We start from the raw sequence: 13,154 nt of genomic DNA on the forward strand, positions 1-13,154 counted from the left end.
ACAAAAATTTAATCCAACTCCACTTAGTGCAACACGTTTCGCAGGTGTGGTCTCGCTCCATCAGGCAAACAGGAGTATAACTCAATGGGTCTAAATGCAGAAGTGAGCGCCTCTGGGCAGAGGACAAAGCATTTAGCTGAATGCTTTGTCCTTGGGTACTGTAGTAACATCCTGCATTTTCTCCCCCTTCCCTCAATACCACTATACAGGTATGCAGGAATGTTAACAGAGGAAGCCCTCACAAACATGGGGAGGACATACAAACTCTATGCAGTCAGTAGTATCCTTTCCTAGATTTAAAGGGAAGGTTCAAGCAAAATAAAAAAATAAGTTTCACTTACCTGGGGCTTCTACCAGCCCCATGCAGCCATCCTGTGCCCTCGTAGTCACTCACTGCTGCTCCAGTCCCCCGCTGGTAGCTTGCCGACCTCGGAGGTCGGCGGGACGCATTGCGTACATTTTTACGCATTCCCGCTAGTGCAGGAACATTAACACATACATTTTTACGCGTTACTGGTTCTATGCATACATTTTTACGCATTGAACCAGTACTGCATAAAAATGTATGTGTTAATGTTCCTGCACTAACTGGAATGCGTAAAAATGTACGCAATGCGTCCCGCCGACCTCCGAGGTCGGCAAGCTGCCAGCGGGGGACTGGAGCAGCAGTGAGTGACTACGAGGGCACAGGATGGCTGCATGGGGCTGGTAGAAGCCCCAGGTAAGTGAAACTCATTTTTTTTATTTTGGTTGAACCTTCCCTTCAAACCGTGCACTCCAGCATTGGTAGTTAACCAGCCGGGCGGTATGGACGAGCTCAGCTCGTCCATCACCGCCGGACGCTGCCGCTCAGGCCCTGCTGGGCCGATTTTCATCAAATAAAAAGCAGCACACGCAGCCGGCACTTTGCCAGCCGCGTGTGCTGCCTGATCGCCGCCACAGCGCGGCGATCCGCCGCGTGCAGCGGCGAAAGAGGATCCCCCCAGCCGCCTGAGCCCAGCGTAGCCGGAACAAAAAGTTCCGGCCAGCGCTAAGGGCTGGATCGGAGGCGGCTGACGTCCATGACGTCACTCCGCTCGTCGCCATGGTGACGAAGTAAGCAAAACACGGAAGGCCGCTCATTGCGGCCTTCCGTGTTACTTCTGGCCGCCGGAAGCGATCAGAAGAACGCCTCGAGCGCCCTCTAGTGGGCTTTCATGCAGCCAACTTTCAGTTGGCTGCATGAAATAGTTTTTTTTTTTATTTAAAAAAAACCCTCCCGCAGCCGCCCTGGCGATCTTAATAGAGCGCCAGGGTGGTTAATTTGTTCTCTCTCTAGATTACATTAACGACATTAGACTTGAGAGCTCGTGTGAGGGACAATTGAAGGGAATCTGAATTGAAAATACACTTATAAGATTTGTATGTGTAGTACAGCTAAGAAATATACCATTAGTAGCACAGAAACTAGTCTCCTATTGTTTCCAGTACAGTTAGGTTGAGTTAAGAAACTTCACTTGTTATCTATGGAAAAGAGCTTCTCTGAGCTCTTCTTAAAAAAAAGTTTTATATAGCTAAACATAAACTTTTTTTCCCCCCTTTGCTACTAATGTTCTATCAATTATCAGTTATACAGTTCATTATGTCTTAAGGTTTTTTTTTCGCTTCAGTGTCACTTTAATAGCATACTTTGTTTTAAAGAAGGAGCTGACTGGGCTATGGCAATCGCACGCTGTGTTATATTATGTAAGATGTTTGACCACCCACCCCCAAATGCTATTGCCACATTTATATGTGAACTAGCCCATTGAATAACAGGGACTGTCACATTTTAATACCATTCTTCATGTGGGTAGACTGATTCCCTCAAAAGTGAACCCTGCCTTAGGCCTCGTTTACATTAGGTGCGTTCAGAAACTTATTTAAGCGCATGATAAATGCCACATGCGTTGATGCATGTTTAAGTACATTGCGTTGAGCTTTTTTTAAGTGGACCCATGCATTTTACACGTGCTTGAACGCACTTCAATGCCTTTTTTTTCAGCATGTTTTGCTTATTTGATGTAGGAGTTGTCAATAAAGATGTTTCCTTTGAAAAAAAAATGTTTTGTTTTAATTAAGGGTAAAAAAAAAAGTGTCTCCAAAGCGCATTTCTGTGTGCTTAAAGAGCGCACCAATTCACTTGCATTGATGTGCGCTTGCAGCACAATGCACAGAACTGCATGCCACTCCATGTTTCTCAAACGGACAGTAAGGCCCAGTGCACACCGAGCGGTTTTTGGAGCGATCCGCCGGCCGCATCCGCCTGGAAAAAATGCTTGGCTAAATGTATTGCAATGGGATGGTGCACACCGGCGGTTTGAGGTTTTTGCCAAGCCGCAAACGCGCCTCCTGCTGCGCGTTTGCGGTTTGCTAAAAAACCTCAAACCGCCGGTGTGCACCACACATTGAAATACAATAGCCAAGTGTTTTCACTGGGTGATGCGGCTGGTGGATCGCATACAAAATCCGCTTGGTGTGCACCCGGCCAAATATCTGCTCTCTGCTCCCAAAACCGCTAGCGTTTTGACGATCTGCTAGCGGTTTTGGTGTGCACTGGGCCTAACAAAGTGCATAGATGTGAACTTGGTACATTAAAATCAATGGAAAAAGCTGTACTTAGCAAAGCGCACAGCACAATGCGCTGTAAAAAGCGTACATTGTCCGTAGTGTGAACGAGGCCTTAGTGTCACTTAGCAGTATACCATTATACTTTATTAGCAGTGTACCATTAAAGCATATACACATGCTTCGTATTTTTAAATCGCTAAAAATGCTTAATCATCTAGCTTTATATCTACTTTCATTACTTTCTGAATTCAAAACTTGTGAATAAACTGGCAGCCCCAGAAGTACCTGTGCCACTTGTGGGGAAGCTTTGTATTGCACAACACTTGCATCAGTTCTGTTCTCTGGCATGCCGATACTGCTGCACAAGCGTGTTGATTGAGCGCCCTCTACAGAGCGTTACCAGCTATAGATTGTTTCAGCCAGCTCTTCATTTTTCTCCTACTAGCCTATCCTAAATTAATTCATACTGGCTTTCTTTTTAACCAAGTAAAAATGTATTGTACAAAAAGTAGAATAAATAGGCAATTTGTACCAGTCCTTTATAGACAGAGGCCAGCATAAAGGATATTATAAGGTATACATTGATGTAGAAGTAAGTGCAGGCATTGTAACGCATACACAAAAAGGGTTAATATGTAACAATGCAGTCATTTCCATTTCAGCAGGTATTAAGAGGAATGTATCAGTTTAGAAGTACTTGTACATTTAAAACCATGTCACAATTACCATTATAATTACAATACTGTATATACTAAAATTTAAACTACGGTACATTTCTATTTGTTGCTGTCTAAAGAATGGGTCTTTTGGAAATGTATGCACCTTGTCCAGCTTTCCTGCAAATGTATATGTTTTGTTTGTTATTCTCTTGTCTTCTCACGTGTATTTTTCCTGTTTTATGCAGGACGAGAAGCTTACGGTTTCTCAGGATCTCCCGGGGAATGATGGGAAGCCCCACCTTGTCTACTTTCATTATAAGGTCACCGACGTGAAAGAATCCTCATGGAAGGCTATGCTGTCAAACCAGAGTCTCTTTGTGGAAATTCCTGAGGGCATTTTAGCTGATGGAAGCAAAGAGGGGTGTGGAACAAGTCTAAATATCTACAGTTTTGTCCAGGCCATTTTATGTTTCAGCACTTCCTCCACTGTATTTAATCCCAAGCCGAAGCTTGCCGAGCCAAAGCTCGGGTTCAATATAAGACATTAGCCTGAAGAGAGGGAGGCCTCAGGATCCTATTGGGACTTTGCTTGGCGGTCCGAAGTCCCCCGTTGCTGAGTTTGATTTCCCCCTCCCCCCCAAGCCCGCATGCACAATAGCACGCAGCTCCAGCTTACTGCACACGTGCTGGCAGGCTCTCACTGCCACGATGCAGGAAGAGGAGCTGCGCTGCCATGTTATTAGTGACAATGCCTTGGTGCTGATCTTCGGGAGTGGGGGAGGCCACGCTCGGCGATGAGGGGCAGCGAGGGAAGCCTCAATAGGGCGCAATTTAAGAAACACATGCCAAAATATCACCAGTGTTCTCTTCTTTGTAGGTTCTAGATTCACACTAATAGTTTAATGTAGGCACATTCCATGTCTTTTATTGACTAGGTCTGATCCAAATATTTTTCAAACTTTTTTTTTTTTCTTCTTTTTTTGTTTAGTAAACTTTGCTGTTTTTCGTCATGATAACATGAGGAGTGGACACTGACAAAAATGTTTAGAATAGCTTGTCCTGAATGGGAACTTTAATTGAGAAGAGGTATGGATGTTTCCTTTTAAACAATACCAATTTACTGACTATCCTACTGATCTATTTGGCTGCAGTAGTGGCTAAATCACACATCCTGAAACAAGCATGCAGCTAATCCAGTCTTACTTCAGTCAGAGCGCCTGATCTGCATACTTGTTGATGGGCTGTGGCTAAAAGTATTAGAGACAGGGTCAACAGGAGAGTCAGGCAACTGGTATTCTTTTAAAAGGAAAAATCCATATCCTTCTCAGTTTAGTTTCCCTTGAAGTGCATAACTGCTTCTACACAGTAGGAAGACCATGGCGTTCATGTCACTGGTTTCATTTTCTAACTATAACAATCTTTCATAAAGATTCTCCTTTTCAGTCCCATTGGACAAAGTAATAGTAGTTAGGCTCTAATTTAGCTAGTGGGATAGAGGGAAGGTGAAAATGAACTGTGATGACCAAAACTGCTAATTCCTATATCATTCCATCAATTCAGATTGCTTATTTTCCTCTGTCTCTGTAGGGCAAAGTGTTTTGTTTTGTTTTTGTTTTGTTTTGTTTTTCCTCTTAGCAGATGATGGCTTTGTATGTCACAGATGGTGACAACGCTATTGTTTTAAAGGAAACCTGTAGCAAAAAAAAAATGGCCCTGGGGTACTTGCCTCGTGAGGGGGATGCCACTGGATCCTAAAGGTTTCATTGTCCCCTCCAGCAGCACCGTTCCAGCGGTTGACCCCCGAAAGTCTGCATATCAGAGCCTTGCACATGCACGCTAGCTCCGTCCTGCTTGCCTCTCTTTGGCAATAGCCAAGCCAGATTGGAGCTGCGCTACTGCACAGGTGTGAGTCGCCTACTCAGTAGCACGCACCCAATAGGGCTCAGCTATTTCCACCGGAACCTGAGCAAGACAAGTGCGCTGCATTGTAATTGTTTCAATATAAAATAAAACCATGAGATATTAAAAAAGGGTCTTTTTTAGGAGTAGGAGAAAAAATGCAATTGTTAATCTCATCAGTTTATTTTTTCCTAGGGTTCACTTTAAGTTTGTTTCTTGCAGATATCTTTGTGTTTTGATATTGTGAATTGTATATTTTGAAGACTTTTTATTGATTGCAGAAATCTGTTATATTGATTCTAGGTTACTGGCTCTACTCGAGTTTGCAGAAGAAAAGATGAAAGTCCGATATGTCTTTATCTGCTTCAGAAAGAGCCGAGAAGACAGAGGTAAGCAGGCGTAGACTTTCTCCTATAGATTCTTTTTTTCACATGTATGAAATTTGTCAAGGACCAACTTGCCCTTTTTTCTTCTGATCTCAAAGCAATTAAGCAAAAGTGTCATCAGGACTGCAGTAGTTGGGATTTTAATTGCTTTATTAAGTGGTATGTGGGCTCAACAGCTAGGTTACTTTGCACTACATTGGTTGAAGGCTAGCAGGGCAACATATCTGTTGCTTATCAGGGAGTAACTGGTTAGCTTTATGCTAGGTTACACACCATACAATTTTTCTGGCACATTTACCTGCCAGATCGATTATTTCCAACATGTACAATCTAAATTTTGAGTGATTTCTGTTCACTTCAATGGAAATAAATTGGAAAATCAATCGAAATTCAGATTGGACATGTTGAAAATAATTGATCTGCTGTTCATGGTGTGTACCTAGCATTAGTCTGCACCCTGAATGCAACAACATTTGACAATTTGTCACAATAAAGTATTTTGATGCCCCAGCTGTCTCTAGTGGCAAGTCAAATGGAATTGGATAACTCTAAAGCGTGGCTGCTATAGAATCAGATTTTTACTTAATGGAAATTATGGCAGTTTGCCCTGTATTACTTCACTGTGATTGCACCTGGAACGAAAATGTGCCATGCAGCGGATTACTCCGAAAAAGTTCCAAGCAGCACACTCTTAAGGTGCATACACACATCAGACTATAGTCTTTAGAAAATGAAAGATCACAGACCAATTTTACCACCCTTCATGTAGTATGAGAGCCATACCTTCACAGTCTTTTCTATGGAGCTGAACTCCACATCAGACAGAAATCTTTGCAAGATGCTGCACACACAGATGCTGTACAGACACAAAAGATCAGTATCTGCAAAAGATCTGTTCCTGCCAGAAATCCATTCCTGCAAATTGCAATGATAGTCTATGAGATCTGCAGATCATCATACACACATGATTTAACTGACATTCATCTGCAGATCAGATCCACCAGGATGGATTTTCAGATCTGCAGATGACTGCTTCATCTGAAGTTGGATGTCAGTTAAATCAAGTGTGTATGATGATCTGCAGATCTCATAGACTTTCATTGCAATTTGCAGGAATAGATTTTTGGCAGGAACAGATCTTTTGCAGATACTGATCTTTTGTGTCTGTACAGCATCTGTGTGGTCAGCATCTTGCAATGATTTTTTTCTGATGTGGAATTCAGCTCCATAGAAAAGACCGTGTAGAGTATGGCTCTCATACTACATTAAGGGTGGTAAGATTGGTCTGTGATCTTTCATTTTCCAAAGACTATAGTCTGATGTGTGTATGCACCTTGAGGGTCCCAGTGTTGCAGTGGGCCCCTTTCCTTACTGTCCTCTTTATAAATGCATTTGAATATTTGGATTTATTTATTTTTTTCAATTCAGACTATCCTCGATGGAGTAAAGCAAAGTTTATTTTTTTTTTTTAAACTGCAGTAGCTCAAATACGAATCATTTAGTCTTGCTGTGATCTTTTTCTTTCCTATATTATTAGAAGAGGTCTAATAAATTACAGGTAGGTTTGTAGAGTCGCTTAGACTCTGCAGTGTTGTTTTCTAGCTTGCCAGAGCCTTTGTGAATCAGGCCCAGTGTGGTATAGTTAATAACATTTTAATGTGACATTCTTTAGGCATGCCATAACCTGGATATGGCAACAGGATTTCATTGGCAAGGTATCTATAAATGCCTATTATGGGAGTTTAGACAGCTTAGCGCTTAAAGTAAATCTTGCATACTTTCACCTGAGTAGCTTTACTTGGGACACCCTGGAGTCAGTTATTTGTGCTTAAATCTCACGCTGTAAATAGGATGGTAAGTGACCATAAAATGTACTTAGTCTTATTTATTTACCTATGTCTAGAATTTTTTTTAATCGCATGCATTTAGAATGATTGCACTTATTTTGGTTTGCCAGCAAGAAGGCTGTTAGTGACCTGAGTAGAACTCCTCCTCCTCAGGCACACAGACAAACTGGGGTAGGTGGGTTTGGCAAAAGTAAATTGGCATTTCATTATGCAGTGTGCACGCGCACGGCATCATCCACAGGCGTCCTTTGGTGCTGACGTCTTCACCAGTAACCTTTTCACAGAAAAATTAATTTGGGAGCCCGACACTAAAAACTAGAGGTAGGCTGGGTTTTGGGTTAGAAGGATAAGGTTTGTTTTGAGGAATGGTGGTGGGGTGTGTGTGGGGGGGCTTCAAGATAGACTCAGACAAAATGGAAAATCCTAAAAAGGATTTTCTATTTTTTTTTCTATAGAAAAATCACTTAAATATGTAAGTAGAGCAAGTATTAATCTATTATATCCACTTTAAGTCGTTTTTTTTTTTTGCCCTCTGTAGATAAAGCTGGTGGTTATGTCAGTCAGGCTTGACTCCCAAAGTAGGAAAAACAGTAGGAGCCAGACTTCATGTGAGATCATTATTGTAGAAAATACGTAGCTAAAAGGCAGTGAAAGAGGCCACGATGAGCCTGGAAATAATTTCCTTGTTAGTTTCTTTAGCTGCACAGTTCAGCGCCCACCTCATCAGTATTCCATTTCATGCACAACAGAAAGAAGAGAGCTTGTGTGATTTGCTGTGCTGACATAACCTACTATAGTCTTGTTCACAGGAAGTGGAATTTTAAGACCCCACTTTCTGAACAGGAAGCCTGCAAACATCAGGCGTCTTGCATCTGTATTGAGAGATGTAAAACAGAGATTTAATTTTGCGAATGCTTAGAATTTACACTAATGAATTTTTGGATGTAGCTGAGTTTTTTGTTAAGGGACTCTGTAATTATTAGCAAGAAGTTTTGAATCGGGAAGATTTATTAACATTACCATTTATTGGCTAACCTCAAAGAATGAGTAAGCTTTCGGCCTTCATCAGACTCGATCCTGTTTGCTTACAATCAAAAGGAATACATAGATTTAATTTTTTTTTTTCAAGCATAAATGTCATTAATATGCCTTGAAGTGATACTGAAGCGAAAAAAAACTTGATATAATGAAATGTATGTGTGGTACGGATTATTCATAAAACATTGGCAGCAAAGAAATTAGTCATATTTTTATTTTGCGTTATATAGCTTTTTTTATAGCATTGCATCATATTGTCGTATTTGCAGTTTGCTCTGCTTTATAAAATAGAGTGTGGTTTGCAAAGCTAATGACCCTTCCAACTTGCATGCAGTAATCACCTTATCACATGCTGTCTATCGCAACCAGAGCTCAGAGAAGCTCTTTTGTATAGATAACAAGTGAAGTTTATTAACTCTCCCTGTATTGGAAACAATATAACTTGTTTCCTTAGCTATTAAGTTTGTATTTCTAATGCTGGGAATACACGATGCGTTTCTGCCGCTCGTATCTCCGCTCGATCGTTTTTGCCACTCGATTCTACAATCTGCTGCTCATTTTTCTTATTTTTTTCCATTCGCTTCTATCAGAAATCGAGCGGCAAAACGAACGAACGGGAGATCGGACATGTCGGAAACTATCTATCGTACCATCGATCTGCGGCAGAAGTGAACTGTGTATTCCCAGCATTAGCTGTACTACACTTACAATTCAATATATATATACATTTTTGTTTTTGTTTTCTTGTTTCAGTGTCACTTTAAATGAAGCAGAACATCTAAATGGGTTGAGCCATATATTTATGCTTGAAAAAAATCTATGTATTCCTTTTTGATGCTGCATGTATATAGCTGTTCCAACATCTTGGATTGAGTCTGATGAAGGCTGCCCAGCCGAAAGCTTATTCTTTTAGGCTAGCCAATAAATATCCTCCTGATTCAAAACGTCTTGTTTTTCATTATGACTAACACGGTACAGTACTACTGTAATTCTTAGGCCATTTTGGGAAAGATGAAAACAGAGTTCCAAACCTGACCTAGCAGAGTTCCTTGGTAATCGCTTCACCAATCTGCCACACAGTTGTACAGACAGTCACGCTCATTGTTGTACACTTTATGGGTAACAAGGTAGATGCACTTGTAAGCATGTCTCGCCAGTACACATACAGTATGATAGATTGGCAGAGTACTGTTGGTGTTAGTACTTAATATATTTTACTTTAATTCAAGACTGATAATAGGGTATGGGAGTGGAAAAACCTACTTTGCCTAAAGGTGTTTTCTACATGTAAAAATGCAACCAGGTGTCATTTCAATTGTCATTCGATGGCACATACACAATATCACAATTATATTTCCCTCTAACTCTTCAGGTTTCAGTCAGTTTACCAATCGTTTTCTGTGAATAGTAGCTAGTGGCACAGCACGTCCATAATTAAAGCAGTCTGAGTTCCTGATTCAATTCAAATTTCTCCTTTGTTTTTTACAGGAATTTTTTTTTTTTTATTGTTTTCTGAGGATGAAAATTTTCATTATGAAAACATCTTCTGAACATAAAAGTTGATTGAATTGGTTCAAAATACTGTCTAAAAATAAAGCTCCCCAATCCCTTTGTTACTTTAGTTTTCTACGAGACTGACTGCTGACCCTGGCTTCCAAGTTAGGTCAGCACCTCCAAAAATTATAGCTCTTCAAGAGTAAAACATAGCTCTTTATTTAAAGCGAAACTGAAATGACAAAAAAAAAGTGTTTGACTTACCTGGGGCTTCTGCCAGCCCCAGGTAAGTCAAACACCTCTACGATCCTCCGTTCTCCCGCTGCCAGCTTCTTTCAATTCCGTTGACTCGTCAACTGCACCTGCGTGCCCTGGGCCACGTGTATCTTTCGCTGCAATAGCATCTTGCGCTATTAGCCTAGGACACTATTGCGGGCGGGAAAGATATGCGTGGCTTTCCCTTAACTTACAAGTCAACAGTACCAAAAGTATCTTTCTCAGGCCAGTGTTCTCTAGTTTGTAGTCAGCAGTGTTTTGCTTATTACTATGCCCTGTATTCCTATTGATCGCCACTGTTTTTGAGCAGTCTCCCGTCAGGTCCTCCTGGGTGCTCCATTTTGATTGGTCCATGGGGCCTAGGCTCCATATATAAAGTGAATGTGAAGTATGGGGTTTTTAGTGTGGGGCTGTCCAGCCTGAGGAAAGGCTGTAAGACCTGAAACAGAAGGCTGTCTCTGGAAAGCAGCCCCACACAATTTGTCACTTTTTAATGGATATTTAAATAAAGAGCTATGTTTTACTCTTAAAGAGCTATAATTTTGGAGGTGCTGACCTAACTTGGAAGACTACAGTGAACCATCTGAGAGGTGCTGAAGGACGGCCAGGATAGAGCACTCTTTCCCTGAATATTGCATGGGTGCTGACCATTCCAGGACAAGTGCTGAACCTGGCTGTTATCTACTTAGCCAGCCATCTATGAGTAACTAGTCAAGCTAAGGGCCCTTTTCCACTACCCTGCGTTTCGCAATCGGATTCTGATCGCTAACCTATTGCAAAACGCAGGATACAGTTAAAATAATGGAAACGGCAGCAGCCACTTACATTAGTGCTATTTGATTGCACCGCAATTTAGTTCCAAGGGTAATCGTCCTGGAGCGTTTTGGATGCAATTCATCTCTCTATACGGAGTATAGTAGCTGAATTGCATTAGTGGAAATTGGTTTGAAATGCGATCGCATCGCGATTTTCATTGCGATCGGGTTTCATAACAGGCTTGTTTGAGTTTGTCAGGAAACCTTTTAACACTGTTTTTGTTCTGAACTGATTCATCATGCCTTTATTCTAAATACAGTATATGATGTTTCCTGTACAGGCCCACTTCTGAAGACGTTCAGCTTTCTGGGCTTTGAAATTGTGCGCCCTGGGCACCCCTGCGTACCAGCACGTCCAGAAGTTTTGTTTATGGTCTATACTCTTGACCAGAGTTCTTCAGATGAAGAGTGACCTGCAGAGGACATGTAGTTCTTGTAGCTTTTTCTTTCTTTCTTTTTCTCTGTGTTTCAGTAGCTGATGGGGATTTCTCGCACTTTTCCGAGCACATGGGAGGACGAGCGTGCTTTTCCATGAAATGGACTAATATTTTTGGCCTTTTTCTTTTAGTTTTTATAAGTATGATGTATATTGTTTTGGCATTCTTTGCAGTTTTTGTTTGAAAGAATCAACCTTAAGCACCTTGCAATCTGTGATCACACACATGTATTCAGAATGTAGTTAAAGTTGCGTTATATGAAAATAGTTATGTTAAATACCACTCTGCTGTCTTGTTTGTCTATGGACTACGATGTACTATTTTTTAATTGAGATATTATATGCTTCAAAAAAAATCAGATTTTAACCTTGCATCACGAACATTTTAGTTTAAATCTGAATTGTACTGTCCCTTAAAGCATTGATCCGTAAAGTATTTCTGACATGGAATAGGGAGGGCAGTCCCCTGAAATCACTTCTATTTGACTTATTCACACAGAAGTAGTGGTAAATTAATATTGTTTGATATTTTAGCAACTTAAGGCAAAATGGACTTTTTTAAACATCTTATTGGTGCACTCGTTAGTGCAAATGGTATGTTAAATAAATGTTCATTCTGCCGAAATAAACGTTTTAACTCCTCAATGGACAATTTGTGACTGTACAGTCTAAATAAACATTGCATGCATTATGTGCTCATAAAAAGTTATGACCTGCTTTGTGGTTTTTTGTGTAACTTGCCTCTGAGCCCCGTGTGTACAGGCTTTTGTTGCATAGCCCCACCCCCTTGCAGACATGTGCCGTTGCACTACCATGGCACTATCTGGGATTAAGAGAGTGCCATGGCACTGCTTTACAAGGGGGGCAATGCTGAAAGATGCAAGCTCGAAGGGTGAGGAAAAACAGCTGGCAAATAACTTTTTATGAAAACCGGATACATGCGATGTTCGATATTTATTTTAGACTAAACAGTCTCTTTCAAGGGAAAGTCCTAGGAATTTCTTTTAAGCCATTCTTACCTTTTTTGAATATTTTATTAATCTCACTTCAGTGCAGTATTAGTTCCTCATCAAACGGCCATGTTAGTCTCAGTTTCTGTACCCGACCTTCAGGTCCCCCAAACACTGAACAGTGTGACCCCACACAGGTGCTGTAAATCTTTTTAACCATTGTGGACCGCAGGGAGAGGGCAGATCATGCGCATTGAGGCAACCTGGAAATGGTGAGGTTATTTCTGCACGGCAGGGGGCTAGAGGCAGGAAATCAAACAATCAGAAATGACGTAAGGAAAGGGTGACCATGACACAACATGTCTGCTGCTAGATTCAATGTGCATACGCTGTCCACATGACAGCTAGGGACTGTGCCTGCATGCCGCTAAGCATTAAGTTTGAGAGTAACTTTCTGCACAGAACTGCTTCCGGGGTCACGGGCCAGTACTGGAGCGTTTTACTTCCGAACAGAGGGAGTAAGAAAAATAATTGCAATGCACATAGGATCATTGAAATGGGGAAGACAAGAAGGTAATTTTTATTAATGATTTTGCCATCTTGGATGTGTCCTTTAAGGAATTTCTGTAGGTATATAATCTCACTTGGTCTGATTTCTGGAGTTGTAGTAGCTCCATCATGTGACTGAACAATTTTAAAGAGACTCTGTAACAACAAAAACCTCCCCTGGGGGGTACTCACCTCGGGTGGGGGAAGCCTCCGGAT

The 13,154-nt window shown here is 41.3% G+C and overlaps 1 protein-coding gene across 1 annotated transcript in view; it reads left to right on the top strand.

Annotated features, from left to right (window-relative positions):
- Nucleotides 1-11,722, top strand: part of OAZ2 (ornithine decarboxylase antizyme 2) — a 38,225-nt gene extending 26,503 nt beyond the window's left edge. Inside the window, 3 exon segments of the mRNA XM_068273605.1 lie at nt 3,494-3,669; nt 5,451-5,536; nt 11,285-11,722. Of these exon segments, the coding sequence (XP_068129706.1) occupies nt 3,494-3,669; nt 5,451-5,536; nt 11,285-11,415 (393 nt within the window). The 3' untranslated portion in view covers nt 11,416-11,722.
- The last annotated feature ends 1,432 nt before the right edge of the window (nt 11,723-13,154 follow it).

This window comes from Hyperolius riggenbachi, chromosome 3, assembly GCF_040937935.1.
Source record: "Hyperolius riggenbachi isolate aHypRig1 chromosome 3, aHypRig1.pri, whole genome shotgun sequence".
Classification (NCBI taxonomy): Eukaryota; Metazoa; Chordata; class Amphibia; order Anura; family Hyperoliidae; genus Hyperolius; species Hyperolius riggenbachi.